At 42.8% G+C, this 16,066-nt stretch overlaps 1 protein-coding gene across 4 annotated transcripts in view; it reads right to left on the reverse strand.

Moving 5' to 3' along the window:
• ITPR2 (inositol 1,4,5-trisphosphate receptor type 2) overlaps nucleotides 1-16,066 on the reverse strand; it is a 268,236-nt gene that overhangs the window by 17,413 nt on the left and 234,757 nt on the right. For all 4 annotated transcript variants that reach the window (XM_056342122.1, XM_056342121.1, XM_056342124.1 and 1 more), the window contains 3 exons: nucleotides 12,086-12,213; nucleotides 10,114-10,279; nucleotides 8,680-8,840 (listed from right to left, as the gene is read on the reverse strand). In XM_056342122.1, the coding sequence (XP_056198097.1) occupies nucleotides 8,680-8,840; nucleotides 10,114-10,279; nucleotides 12,086-12,213 (455 nt within the window). The remainder of the gene's footprint in view (nucleotides 1-8,679; nucleotides 8,841-10,113; nucleotides 10,280-12,085; nucleotides 12,214-16,066) is intronic.

Genomic DNA, 16,066 nt, shown 5'->3' on the forward strand with positions numbered 1-16,066 from the left:
ATATTACAGCTTTGTATTCAGAAGTGATTCCAAAGGAAAGAGGAAAAAAGACAGGGTTGTGTTAGTGCTGGGACCTGTCCCTGTAGGAGTTAGCAAGGATGCGAGAGGCTGAGCACGGAAGCAGCAGGGACAAGGGCACTGTGCAATGGCATCGCCATGCCCTCACTGAGTCAGCTAGGAGGATGAAGGTTATCACCATACCCTCACTACACACGGCAAATCTGCCTGTGCTGCAGCACCTGCTGTCAGTATCAAGCTTTCTCCCACTCCAGCTAATGGGATCATTTCTAAGGCAGGATCAGGTCCATGGTTTCCCATTGAAACAGCAACAAGATAATTAATTCTGCCTGTCTGGAAGGAATGCATATAAACTTAAAGCCACTAAAAACTCAAGCTTTTACAGTGAGGTACCAAATGAAGTACACCTTTCCCTGTATTTACCCATACCTCACACATCACCTAGCCAAGCAGGCCAAGTATGTTATTTATGGGAGACCAAAGAGCCCATTTCTGGAAGATGCAGAGCCCCTGAAGTACAAAACAAGTTGCTCAGCTCTCTTGTAGAATAGGAGCTCTGTGCAAAGTTGCGAAGTCCTCACGTGATGCCAACTTTTCATGCTTTGAGCAACACACAAATGAGCAGGAAATCAGCTAATTAGGCACGTTACTGTAATTGCATATTTTATGAAGTGGAGAGGGAAGTGTACAGCACTTCTGTAAGAGAATAATGTAGATGCAAAATTGTACAGAGAAGCAAAAATAACAATGGTCTACCTACAGAAATAAATGTTATCTTTGAACAACAGGAAAAGCGACAATAGAAAAATAATTCAATACCTAGCACCAGGAAGAACGACCATGCCTCAATACATTCTGTAAATGTAAAATTGGATAACACTTGAGTATATGAGGGGAGAGGGACCAGTGGTTGAACCTACACAAAGCACAATTCCAGCCCTATTTTAGTGACTTGGTATCACCACTCAACAGCTCTGAGGTCCTCTGTGAATCTGAGGCAGGCCTTGATGCAGAAAAAGGACCTTCTCTGGGACCTGGTCCACCTAAACCAAAGCACTGAACACCCCACCGGGCCTGCATCCATGTGGAAGGATGCAGAGAGATGTGCTCTCGCTTGCTCTTCTGTTCTGAGCACAAAAAATGGGAGCAGTAAATCATCTATTTAGGCATATTTCTTTAATTGCTTATTTTATGAAAGCCCAACTGCAGACAAAACCGACGTTGTATTTCCTAGGAAATTAGCCTGTCAAAGAAACCTCAAATCTTATTTAGCAGCCGGCTTTTGTGCTCTTGGTATTACTGCCATGGTAAGTAATTACTCATAATATGACATGCATCATATCAGTCTTTTAAAAGTAATTAAGAAAAAGTTGCATAGCTTAATGATATGTACATACATTTCAGCCTTGCAAGTTTTGCTTTGATAACATCTGCTAGTATTTGGAGGAAGGCCAGTTCTAAAAAGTAAACTAAATCAGTCCTAACAATGGGAGCATTATTAGCCTCCCAAAAGTTATAAACTCCATGCGCCACTCCAGCAGAGCATTTGTGTGCACAAGTCCTGTAAGCATTTTCAAGTCTGTGAGTTGCCAGATCAGAAACTTCATGTTGAACTAGAATTTATGATAATGAAGAAGCCTTAAAAATAGTTTATTTATAATGAGCCAGTTTAAGAACTGCAGCTCACCATCCCTGGCAGATTTAGCTGTAGCAGCTGGAGGGGTCACCCCTATTAGCTGTGTACCATTTCTCCCTGCCGATAATATCCTACCTACAGAGAGGCAGCAGAATCAGTACTGTTTCTTCTCCTCAACCAGTGCAGTTCAGACTGGCGTGACTTCAGCGGCCATCAATTTTCACATTAGTACTCTGGGCTGCAAACTGCAGAAGCTCAGGAGCGAACAAACACATTGTTTGTCCTCCCCCCCCCTCTGCTATTGTTGTGGTTAATTGCAACAGAAGGGTATGGTGGACATCTGGGGGAGGAAACTTCTTAAATTGTCTAGGATGAATCACCAGAGTGCATGTGAAAAACACGTGGAGTGTCTTCCCGACAACCTAAGTGCCCCTTCTGCAGCATTCATGTTACCTTGGATTGACATTTTTTTGGTTTAGGTCATTCTCTCTACCTGTACAGAATCTAGTGATCCTTGGATGTAATAACAGTATCTATAGACTAGAGGTACAAATTAGCAGGGAAAATTTTTGCCTCCAAAATTCAGAAAGACAACAGACAACAGAACAGAAAAATCCTGGATGTCAGAACTTTTCTTCTTCTCCAAAGTCATATTTTAAGAGATGAGGTCAAGAGCCCTCAGTACATATTATTACATTCTTTGACAAAAATCGACAGCAGTAAAGAACAGCTTGTTCCACAAACCCCGCTCCTCCTCACCCGCGTGCTGTCGGCATGCTCTTCCCCTTTCCATACAGCACTTTTTCACTGTCTCCACCTCGCCTGTCTGTATTTCCTTTGGACCTGCCTCCTCTAGAACCTCCACATGGTTTGCTCAGGGATGGCCACTGAATACGCTGGGCACCAGGCGGGGTGTGCGCACCAGGACCTGGCATCAGTGAAAATGACTTTACATTTGCTAACTAATCCTGAGACAACCTCTCACCACCCCAAGGTGTGAAAGGACGGGCAGCCAGGCTCTCGACCCGCAGCTGCCAGGCTCTGCTTGGCTCCTGCTTTTGCTGTTTTGACAGTCAGCTACTTCTGCTGAGGTTGGCTAAAATGAAAAAAATCCCTTTACAGGCCACACACGGGTGTGCCAGGGACTATACACAAGCAATTCTGGCTCCAGGAGGGAGCTTGTGCCTTGTCCCTGCTGCTAGACTGGGGAGTCACGGTCTCGTGGAGTGACTCTGGCTAGGACCTCGCAGCATTGGTGCTGAGACCTGAACCCGGGAAGCAGCTATGTGCTGCCACAGCTCACATCACACCTCCACTCCCAAGGTGGGAGCACAGCAAAATGCAGAGCAGCGAGGCGGGAGAGAGGAGGATGCTGAGGGAAAAGGGCTTGCGCTGCCCAGCACACAGCATGGGTAGAATGACAACTATTGTGAGACTTCTCAATGGCTCATTTGGCGTTATTCCCAGTGCTGCTTTTGAATTTATACCCACTTCTGGGTATCTAACAGAAAAAGAAGGCAAAAACATGAGGCTAGAGGCAGGAGGAAGAGAGACAACAGCATTAGCTCGAAGGAGTGCTGAATTCAGACCAATTTCCAAACTTCAGTATTTAAACCACCCCCCAAACCCTAGAATTTTTCAAAATGGGGAATGCAGTTTTTCTCATGACATGGAAATGGCCATAATATTTGGTAAGTACTTCTTTCATTTAATAATTTAAAACAAAAAATAATGAAAAAAAGCTGACACCAAAACAAGGATAATGAAGTAGTTAACATATTTTGTCACATTACCAATGACAGGTCATTGCTGTGACATAAAAGTGCTCTTTAAAAGAACTGGATAAGATCGCTGTTCAGAGTTTCCAGCTGGTGATGTTCAACCTGTTTCTTCTGCTTCATTCTTACAATGTTGATGGGAATTTTGCTGTTCATTTCAGGGGAGGTGTTGGGATCCTGAGTAGCCTGAAGAGAGACTAAACTTAAGATTAGGAATCTGCCTTTCAGGAGGCATACATCTACCAACGAAACAAGATGAAAGGAATACTTTTAAGATACTACGACAGTATAAATGTCACGGTCCCAATGACCGCAATGGCAGAAGAACAGAACCTTTGATTTCCCACCAAAGATTGCCTTGCTTTAAGGAGATGGTCTAACGCATGACAGTATCCTTTACTCTTATGAACACTGGCTAGTTTTAGAGCAGTTTTCAGCTGATTGAGGAGTTATGTAATTGCACCAATTACATCCAATTACATAATTAGAGTAAATAAGTAATAATATAATTAGGTGCTGTAATTATGTAGTTATGACAGGTAGCACTAATGCTGGTAAAATCCATTATGAAACTTGCTAAGAACTGCGGACAGGGCATGCGAGAACACAAGTTTTAGGGCTTCATTTGTTAAAGTCTTTCATTCTTCCAATGGGCAAAATAATTAATTTCATTACTATGCCAATAGCCTTTTATTTTTGTAAATGAATGGAAGCACAAATCATAGGCTAATTCATACCTCTCTGTGTTGCTGCTAAAAACTGAGTTACTGCCCTCATTTATCTATTTACAGTTATCAAAGCTTACGTGAAATCTGCATGTACAAATTACACCTCTGAAAAAAGAAGTCTAAAAATTTGGATGTTAACCTGCATTGTTTCAGTTACCACATTAAACTGTCTCCTCTGATAAATGGACCCAAGGAACATTCAAAGACTGCTGTATGGATGTAATACAAGCTATGTGCATCTCCCTGGGTTTGCTAGGGATGGTATTTTTAGTCAGATGGGTTAGATAAGAAGTTTTTTTCTGCAGGAATAAAAATTCAATAGGAGAATCATTCATGCGGGTTCTCAGTGCAAATGCAAAGCATGTAGCCAGCTCTTCAAAGTTTCTGTCTTTTTGGATATTGTGTGATACCTGTCTGACTTCATAAAGGAGGCCGGGATAACAAACAAAATAATAAAACCTACTGCTCTGATTTAATATTCATTAATATTTCACCTGATAACTGATGTAAGATAGTGTGCAAGAAGAATGGGCATCATTGGAAGATCTGAAGTGCTTTATTCCCACCAATGTCTCCATAAAGTAACTGTCTGAAAAGCCAGAGGTGTATAAACCGTATGTTGTTTTACAATACATTTTATGCCTGGTGCTTTTTTCTGAAAAGAAAAAAATAATAATACCTTACTTTATGAAAGCTGGACAGCTACTGATTACTTTTGTCACTGCTCAGAGCAGTATGCTAAGCACTGAAGCAAGTAACAGAGCTGCTGGGAAAATCAAAATCACAGGCAACAGGAAGAGCTTGCAGCTGACGTCCACAGTCCAGAGGAAGAAAGCAAAAGAAATCCTCTGCCCCAGGGTCTTTGAGGCCAGAGACATACAAGATAATGGGAACACCTTAAAACAAGCCACCCCTGGAACAGAAATACAAGTGAACTTGGAAACATGCAAAACTATTGCTTTTGAGTGAGGGGTGTGTACAACATCACCTACAAGTTTCTCTCCCCTTCTTGAACTGGAAAACTGGGAAAGTGAAGTTAGATGTGTAAATAATTCCATCCATTTTAGCACCCACCCTTTCCCATACATATTCCCATAATATGCCAAAACAAGAAATCCATCATATTCCTGGGGTTTTTTTACAGTTGTGCTATTAGCAAGCCTTCAAACCAGCTACTTCACCGTTTGCTGGACAAATGATGCATTAAAAAACCTGAGTCATAATATAGAAAGTCATATTTTTGGTTCCTGATAGAGAAGGACCCAATGGTCTTTCTGGAGAAGGAGAAATGGAGAAAAGAGAGTATAAGAAATTGCAGATGCTTTCCCTGTGCTTAGTGAATACTGATAATGATTCCAATATTACTTTTTGCAATACTTTGCCAGACAGTAGCTGACAAGTACAAATAATAATTGGGTCCCAACTACAGTTGTAGGAGTAGTGAGAATGATACTTGAAGTTAAACTCTACTTTCCATTAAAGAAGTTACTGCGGCATACTCCAAAATTTTGACCTACGTGTATTTAAAGATGGAGCTAAGCCTTGAAGATTGGATTCGGGTAGAAATTCTCCCTAAGTAATCCAGCTGTGCAAACACAGAATTTAGGTTTGATCCACTAAAGCTACAGAGGCAGCCATAAAAGACATACCTAATCATAATAAAACCTAGTAGGGTCAAGACAGCTTTTCCAGGAGTATGATTCATGGAGTTTGTTTCAGCCATATTCTGTATCACCTGAAATACAAAATCTCATTCCACCTTGTCCCCTTCAAAGAGCTCCTGAGACTGCTCTGTTCTTACAACCACCCTATTTTTGTAAATATTTGTTACATTCCCATACACCTCCAGTGAGTGTCATTCAGCAACGGGTCAGTTCCACAGGCAAGCCCTAGTTTCCTTGTGAAAGGTTAATTTGAAGTCTGCCTCCCTTGTGCCAGATGCTAACCAGAACCTGGTTTCTTATCAGGGACGTGGTCACCTCTCCCAGCACCACAAGAATGGTCCCTCAGCTTTCAGTCCGTCACAAAGTCTGAATCAGCTTCTTCAGGACAAAATCCATACCTCAAGCTTATTTTCTGCATGGAATGTAGTACATCTCACATGCTTGTCATGTAATTTCATTGCTATCATGCTGTGTTTGAAGCACACCAAACACGTACATTACATCAGCTCATACTGCTGACAGCAGCAAAACTACTTCTGAGTGTTTTCCTTTGACACTTCTTTTGGTCCTAAGCAAAGCTGTACCTCTAAATCCTTTCTTCCAGTTGAATATCATACTTCCGGAATACTCCACTCTTCCAGTCAGAATTTTCTTTCCTTTCTTAAGGAAAGGGAAATTTAAACTACACAAATACACAATTACTAATCCCACACCAGCCACCTGGAGTTTGTTCAAACATTGGTTTCACTTCCACCTCCCCAACTCCTCCATTCCCTCTTCCTGTAAGCTTTACACTTGCAGGTCCATATGCACCTCTTCCATCATCCAGAACAACCATTAACGTTATATATACCCATGGAAAAAACCAAGCCTTCCTTCAGAGGCTTTAATAATCCCCAAATCTGGATTACTACCGGCCACTTAAACCACCAGCATTTTGCCAAAGATGAACAGTGGCTTTGAGAAATCAGTTCAGTTCTTGAGGCCACATGTGTTTTGGTCCTTTTCTGTTAATATTTTAGATGCTCAAACAGGAGTTCTCACCATTAATGCAAACGTAACATACATTAGTGAATTACAGCAGAAAAGTCAAACCACTGCTGCCACAGGATGAATACAGTTACTATGAATATTAATGCATTCCTTGGAATTAAACATTAATACTTAACATATATACTCGCAAAGTTTAAAATCATACAAACATTGCAGGGAGAGGAAGACGAGTGGAGAAGGAACAGACAAATGAGAAAAGCCCTAGACTCTGGAGACATCATTGATTCTACAAATTAATGTGCATTTCTGAGATAAACTAAAATATTTTCACATGTAAGAGGACAACTTGCCACTATGAATGATTTCTTGTAATGGAACAGAGGATTACAAGCATTTGTTTTCGTTTTTCTGTCTCACCCATCATACTGCAGAAGTGTAGATCCATTACTGCCTAACAGTATAAGTGCCCTGACCTGGGCAATGAGATTGGTGGTTCAAAATTTCCACGGACATAGGCTGTTCCGCTGTACCTGAGCGCCGAATTCCCATCACCTGCCACACCACCTTCCCACGCAGTGGTAATAGCACTTACAAAAGCTCCATTTCATTGCAGCATACAAGCATGCACCCCTGTCTGAACACGAGCTGTTCCACTACTGCGAGATCTTCAAGGTAAGCTCTGCATAAGCCTGCACAGTGGTCAGGAGTCATCTCCTCTAATTTAAGCCAGCTCCCAATTAGGAATCTTGTCTAAACTAATCATTGAGTCTCTCGATAGTGTGAGAAAGGCGATGGCAGGGTGAGTCACCCCAGCTATCCTAGACACCTGTTTTAAGGCAGGATAAATAACCCAGCTTTCTGCACTGACAAGGCAGGTGCCTGACTTGAAGACAGCTGAAGTTAAAGGAAGAGAACCTTCCCCTTGACCAAACCGAGCCCTAAAAGGGCGCTTAGCATCTCACTAGTGAGGTTGGTAGCACGTATAATCAAAGGCCTGATGAGGGATAACAGAGCAGATACTCTCAACAAGAAATGTGGCTCCAGAAATGCATAGACAGCAAGGCCTGATGCACATTTGGTTACACCCTCCTCCCGGGATTCAGACATATGCCAGATCTGGAGCCACAGACCCTGGCACAGGCCCTGAGCAGTGCAATACCTGCCAGGAAGTCCACAGGAAGAAAATGCTGCACCAGAATATCCCAGCAGGTAGGATGAATTCCACAAAAATGAAGCCCCAAGCCAGGCAGCCTTGATAAACCATCCCTCAGTCTTCACCAGAACAAACCTTTGGTAGCAGGCTGGAAAGGAAATGTAATCTAACATTGCTCCGCCCCAATGTCATCAAATTTCTCTCTCTGAATCCAAGTCATACTCCTACTGATTCACGAGGCAGTTTCTGTAGCTCTTCAAAACCCTGCAGCAGCTCTTCTTGGTCTTTTCAATAGCTTGTTCAGAGCAGTCATAGGAGAAAAGCACTAGCCCTCAACACTGACCCTGTGTTTCACTATTCAGCAGGAGATGTTTTTTTCTGGACAGCAGCCCAGAGATACTGGACAAAGCCAGAGCAGCAGCAGATGTTATGATGCATGCTCTTCTGCCCCTGGTTTGGCTAATGAGGCAGCAGAACCCACAGAGCATGAGAGCACGAATGCCAAACTGGAGACTGTGGCCTGTGCCTTCATCTTTTTCATTATGTTTAAGACTGGGCTTTGTTGCAGACTAAGACGTGTGAAAGGATCTTTGAAAATACAGATCGATGCCTCCTATTGTTCAGAGAGAGGGAAAAAGAAAGATATTCTCTGCTTTAGCTGCAAGAAGCATCTCTCAGTTGCATAAAGCATATGCCCAAATTGACTTACCACAATCATTTGCGCCACGTAGCTCTCTGGGCCCGTGTATTCAGTTGGATCTTTAACTTTGACAAGAACTATGAAGTACAAATAATGCCACATGTTGTGTTCTGACTTTATATGTTCCTCAAATGAAACGGTCTTGTTATCAAATTTGTCTCTCTCCAATCCTGCAAAATGACATGAGCATAAAGCAAAAAAATAAACTTCAACATAAAAATACCCAAATCTGTTAAATATGTTACAGAAAGGAACCTAACTTAATTTAAAGGATCATAAATTTCAAGGATCTTAATTTAAAAGCTATAACTGCATACAGTAACTGCCAGGCAAGAAATACCAAGGCCAGAAGGCATTCCTGACAGAATTCTTTCAGCGCAGCATTTATTCTCTTTTGTGATATTTCCTCTTAATAACAATAACAATGTAATAAATATGTTACAGTTTTACAGTGCCTTCTATGCTGAGGGCTATAAAGTGCTTTACAAGCATTGGCTTCGCTTCTTTCTAAATGTATACTGGTAAGCACACAGCGTGCCGCCTAGGTCCTGATCTTGCGAAGATTTATGCACACGTTTAGCATCAAGCATATGAATAGTCCCACTTAAGCTGCAGTGGGACTGTTTGTGCGCTTAAACCTAGCAGAGAGAGTGAGTCTCTGCAGCTTTGTAGTTACAGTCTTTACAGAACTGTAGTAATAAGAAATTTTAATTTTTTTCCTGTAACAGGTCAAATCCCCAAAGAATACCACAGTGAGGAAGGGCAGGATTCACAAATGTTTGCCTCCGTGTTACAGCTTTCTTCCCTGGATTTCTTGTGGAGCATTCCATAGACACTAAAGCTGTTGTGCTCCGCACAATGTTCATCCCTGTCAGTACAACCATGGAAACAACACCCAGCCTACAAAAAAGAAGGTATTTCTGAAGTCCCCTAGGGGAGTGAAGGTCCACCCCTCTTTGTGAGTGCACCTCAAAATAAGCGCCATTTATCCATGGATTTTGTGGGTATGATTTCCATTTAATTCCTTTGTTCCCTGCTTCATATCACCTTCTGAAACAGGCGGATTTTGCCGTTGTTGCCCTTCTGGAATGCACTGTGCTGTGAAATAGCAAGCTGTACTTTCATCTGCATCACGCTTTGTGAAATAAAGCCAGCAGCTGCACCATCTCCATTAGTGGTGATGATGCGAGCGTGAGACACAGCTCTTCTCCCTTAGATCCTGGGTGGAGACTGTGAAGCCACCTCTTAGCAAAGCTAGCTTTTGACTCATAAACCACATCTTTTTCCTACCGAGAGGGAATAAATTTGGAACCAAACTCTGACATTTTTACAGACTTTCCTTGTAGAAGATAACCACCCCTCAGGCCCACACTGTATTTATTGAAGAATAGTTCATTTTACTTCTTTCCCCATCAAACGTCTCAATAGCTCAGTAACACCTACCACAGACAAAACAGGTTGTCTTTAGTATTTCCTCCTTCTTCTGCTTTTCACTCCTGAGATCAGCAAACGTATCAATGATGACTCCAAAGATTAGGTTTAGAACAATAATTATGACGATGAAGTAAAACAGAAGATCATAAACAACTCGTGCAGCAAACAAGGGCTCCTGAAACAATAATAAGGTTGCAATAAGATACAAAAATAGCACACCTCTAAAATATTAAACAACACTTTCACATTAACTCAAGCAAAGCTACGCATCTCTCTTTTCATATGCCAGATTCTGCTAGCCCTACTCACAGATACAAAGAAGGACTACCTATACCACTAAGCAAGTAAGATTTGGCTTCATGCACTCTTATTGCTCTGGGACTCCTGTTGTCCTTTACATTGTTTCACACAGCATGAAGAAGAGACGAGCTTGTGTACCAGAAGCAGCGTAGATGCATTAGTGTAGAGCTCAATTGATGATAATTACCTTGCCAGTACAGAAACAGGGACATGCAGTTTCTAGTACCCACTGAGAACAATGATAGCTCTTCTTAATACTGCCTTGTGGCATGCAAGGATATGCTTATGGTACATCTTTTTGGAATACTCCAGACTGATGCCGAGTTTTCATGCTGAAAAACCAGAAACCAGGGGAGCGTGCTTGTGTGATGCCAAGGCCAGGCTACTATACTCTGTGCCCAAGCAGGGCGTGTTACTGGTTTTAGCACTGTGCTAATACAGTCACATGGCAGTCAGCTGGCTCAGAGTTGGCAGACCAAGCAAGTGTCTTTTGGGAACACGACAAGCACACACACGCACACATATACACACGTGCATGCACACACACATGAAGTAGTGCTCATACTCCCCACTACATCACACTCTTGTTTTTACATCATAGCTACTTCCCTTCTTGCAAAGGCTGGACTGGACTCCCACTGACACCTCTAAAATAGCAAAGTTGTTCTGTGGCAAACAGGAGAGGACAATCGGCATAAGGAGGAGGAACATAAAACTCAAGTCCTTTTCTTTACTATTATATTGACTTGGAAGTCACTGATTTTCTCAGCTTCCCACACATTCATTGGGATAACAGTGCTACCCTTTGCAAAGTGCTTTAATGTAGTTAGCATTAAATAACTGCTAAGTGGCAAGGGTCGTTTTCAAAATCTGTAAGGGTTTACAGACTTCATGGGAATGGGCTATGGTCCCTGTAGAACCTCCCAGTCCATGAGACAGGACCTAGGAAGAGCACAAGTAGCTCTTCCATCCAGATCCGAGTTACTTGTTGCTGGACTCTGACAAGCCATGCTGAGATCATACTTGTGAATGTAATCCTTGTGTTATGGTGTGGCTCACCAAGCAAAGTCCTACTAGATTGCTTTTATTTATGATGTTCTTTTGAACTTAAATATAAATGCATAATACCACTCAAATATTGAGTAGTCCTTAAACGAATTGAATTTTGGAGGAAACTTCTGGAAGAGGACATGTACCATGACAAATGAAATTGTATTTTGACTTCGATGTTAGCTGAGTACAAGTAAACAATAGGACCAACTCCAGGACAGATGCCATGCTGAACTTCAGCTAAAAATATACTTTGTGTACTACAGTGGAGGGTCTTGACATACACTCATCAATCAATCCCTTTCAAGTTTTCAGTTGGAATTCATAGTGTAATAGAACAGTGATACAATCCCACAGTGCTTCTTAGCAGTGCTTGGAAGGTTACAATATGCTCCAGTTTTCCAGAAGGGGTAAACTATTCCTAGAGTTCCTTTCTTCAAGTATCATCATCACACCAAGCTGAGGTCTTCCCATTAAATATTCCATCTGGGATGTAAAAATTACAGGGATAAATCAACTGTGTGACATCAGAGCAGACTAGATACAAATACTGTCTATAACTTCCAAAAATTGACTTTGGCATTCATGAGATGCACAGGGAGTAATGCATTTCCTCAGCCAAAACACTTACATCTTTGGAAGGCTTTCTGAGCACGTCTCCCACACCACCACCATTCCGCAGACCTTGGTTTAACACGGTCACAATGCACATGAGAAGGGTGTCACAGGTCCTTTCTATTCCATCCTCCTCCTCTTCACCTGCAAACAGGAAAGCCACAGCTTTAGGAACCACAGATTCAAAAAATCAGTCACCAAAGCAAGCCACCATTCTGTATTAGAGAAAGTAACTGCCGTACACATCTGCCTTTCATATTCTTCAGCTAGAATTTCAGTGATCAACCCTATACATTTGCACATCACTCCCGGTGACATACTTAGGCACATTAGCTTGAAGAGAGACAGAGAAAATCCCAAGCAGTTCTACCAGTAACTCTGACCCAGAGCCACCACCTCTGTTCATGGGAGTACCCCTTTTCCTTGCAAGTACTCCCACTGCTTTCAGTATGACTGCTTTTCAGCATGCCTCCTAAGTGCACGGCTGACACACAGAGCAGAAGCAATACAAACACAGAATTAGAAGCACATTTGTAAAAGGATTGCCTTCCTGTGAAATCATTCCTCTACCTACTCATGTACAAGCCAAGTCATGTTAGCATTTCAAACCGTTAAGGAGGGGTTGACTTTATATGAGAAAATCTGTCCATGATCTTTCCACTAGCACACGTGCCCAAGCACAGGTCTAATATACATTAAATGAAAGACTCTCCCTGACCTCAGCTTGAAAACTTGGATTCTATTCTTACGTCTGCTGCAGAGCTGCTGCGTGCTTTTGGCCGAGCCACAGAGGGTACTATTGTGCAGGAGATATTTGAACGTGCAGAGGAGCTGGGCTGGAACACCAGTCCCTGGGGCACTTTGTCCGCCTTGGCCAGAATTCCTCCCACCACGCACTCACCCCCATGCTGCGGCTGCATCAACAGCCTCCTTTTGAAGAGCCCTGCTTGAGTTGTTCCCTGCGTCCTGCTGGCTTGCACTGAAGGGTCAGGACTGTGACTGCCGTTTCTCCTGCCTTCCTGTTTTCTCTTTAGGGATACATTTGCTTAAGCAGTGAAGACAGGGATTCTCACTTGGTTTGCTTCGTGCACTTATTGTAACATCGTTTAATAAATAACAACATCCTGCTGCGATAGTTAACTGAAACAGCATATTTAACAGCCCCAAAACACCACATCTGGGGCACCGAGATAGACTTTGATAAACTCAATTGACTGAAAGCACTCACATTACAGACAAGCAATTTGGATTTAAAACGTGGGTTCCCATGGGATGGGTGTATGCCTCACTACTGGTATTTGCAGAACAGAGCTGCTATCTGCTGCTTTTGCCACCACTGCTTTTGCTAAGCAATCAGATTAAATGAGAAAGTGCTCCTGATTTAAGGAACTTTGAGCAAAAAGAAAAGCAAAAGTAGGCATCAGGACAGGCTTCCCTGTTAAGCTATATGGTCATTACAGACATTACTACCACTAGTGCAACTCCAGATTTAAATATTGAAACTGAAAGGATTGAAAGAATAGACCTCTTTTTTACTGTCATGTCTGGAAAGCTTTTACTAGTATGGTGATCTTAGTCATACCAACTAATCTCCTTTGCTTTTGTATCCTGCCTTTATTTCCCTCTTCCAAATATTAACCTGTCATTTTTTTGGAGCTAATATCTGTGCTTGAGAAGATGATCATCCATAAAGTAAATGAAAAACCTATATACAAGCCACACCTTCTATTTCATTTAGATAATGATAGGGCAAGATTTTCACTGTTCGCAAGACCAGGGTCAGGTGCTGGAAACAGCAGGTTGTCAGGTTCTGGTGAACAGCGAGAACTGGAAGCTGCAACACAAGAGTTATCTGCTAGAAACCTTAACTCACAGCTCTCCATGTCTGCCAAGATGCATGCTCAGAGCAAGAGCATGCTTCAGAGAGACACAAGGTACCACTCATCGGCTGACTTGGCAGTCCTGGGTTAACGGTTGGACTTGATGATCTCAGAGGTCTTTTCCAACCTAAATGATTCTATGGTCTTGCAAAATAGAGACTCAGCAACCCACACTGGACCCAGAAGAGCAAGCTCAGGCTGCAAGATCTCTGTCAGAGAATCAGACAGTGGACAGCCCAAAGTTGGCAGTAATTTCCAGTGCAGTAATGGATGCTGTGGGGAGTGTACAGACATCCATATGTCTACTCCCACTCCCAGATGCGGAGCAACAAGAGCTACCTTCAACCTGGGAGCCAGGTAACCCTACAGGCACACATTCTGCCTTAGCCGGTTTGCCGTGGTGCTCAGCAGCACTCATAACCCAGACTTGTCCCCTTTCGACAGAGACTATGCCCATGTTAACAAAAGCGGATCTGTAGAGTGAATGGTTGCTGTATGATACTGTCATTACCCAGTATCGACACTTACTGAGGTTCAGGGGTTTTCACTTGCAACCAGCTCCTGTCTGGTGAGCGGCCAGGAGCAGCTAGACAGCGTTAGGTGGGTTGTCTTCTGATTAAGTTTAATTCAAAAGTAAAGCAGGTTAAGCACTAAGACGAACCCACAATGTGAATCACAGGGCAGCAGGTGGGATGACAGGAAGATTTCCTCCCAAAATCCTCATCTGATGGTCCACAGCTACCTGGCTTCTAGGCCTGAGCTCCAACACAAGCACTGGCAGGTGAGACACACGAGTGCCCACGGGGATCTAGCTGAACTTGCACCAAGCAGTACCAGGCCTGGGAGTGGAACGAATGAGTCTTTGAAAATATCCCCTTTTACAGACAGATATCTGTGCACCTTTCTAGCACAGGTCTTTATGGGATACAGAGCACAGAGAGCCACGTACTATAAGATGTGAAGTTCCTTGGAGTGATTAGGGGCTTCACAAGGCAGACTTAAGTGATATGGAAATGCCTTTGGAGTGAAGACTGGGAGACTGAGGGAGATGAGACAAAGTATTTTTATGCCGACAGCTCAGTGCAGCAGTGGGGAAGCAGGCTGCAGACGGGATACTCTGAGCAGAGCAGACTGGCTCCCCGCTAACTCCCTCACCAGCATGAGCAACGACTGAGCACACACTCCACCAGTGAAACTTAAGGAAGAAGCAGAGTCTTATCAGAACAAATGATCAGCAGTGACCTGATCTGAAAAGCAATGTACTTATGCCTCCACTCTGGACTTGAGATGCCATTGAAAACATTTTATATTTCCTACAGACAGCTGTGGGCTTCTCCATGCTGCTACAATGCGAATCTCCCCACATCTCAGGTCTTTGCCTTCCACTGCACTCACACTTCTGCCAGAAGGGAGATCTGTCCCAGGAGAAGACAGAAGATAGAGCAATACTTTTTGACAGGTGATTCACTGGCTAAGATGAACAAAACTGTTCTTGCTGAATGTTGGGTATTTTTATGTTACTGGATAAATAGAACTTCAGCAAGATTAAGTGACAGTGCACTTAGGTGCTTTGTATAGCCCCCTTTCATTATTGTTTAATATTAAAGGAACAGTATCCAAAGAATAAGGAATGTGAGATTTGTACCATTTAAAGAGCTTGGCAAAAGCCACACTGTGTCTCTTTTGACTGACTGATTACTCTCTGAATGCAGCAGCTTTGCCAATAGCTCTTAGACTGTTTTCTCTATCTAGTCAGACAGCTTCCCATGTTGTTTATGAGGCCTGTTTACACAGCAGCTGGGGAGAAAAAGCCTACTTTTATCACCCTCTCCCTGAAGCCTTTGATCCTAAAAACTCCAAAATCTGTAGTAGAAGAATAAAGCTTACGAAACAGTGTTATACTAGAACACAGGATAGGAAGGGACCACTTATGTCCCCAGTTTCAGCTGCCAGCAACCACAGGCAACTGTGGCAATAAATACTTTAAGCCTGTGGACCATCCACTGTGCACACACCCACGCTGCAAAGGCCACAACACACTAAAACAAACCCAACATCTGTAGTGAAAGACCAACCACCACAACTAGACTGTGCCACAGCAAGAGAGTAGGACAGAC

This window comes from Falco biarmicus, chromosome 5, assembly GCF_023638135.1.
Source record: "Falco biarmicus isolate bFalBia1 chromosome 5, bFalBia1.pri, whole genome shotgun sequence".
NCBI lineage: Eukaryota > Metazoa > Chordata > Aves > Falconiformes > Falconidae > Falco > Falco biarmicus.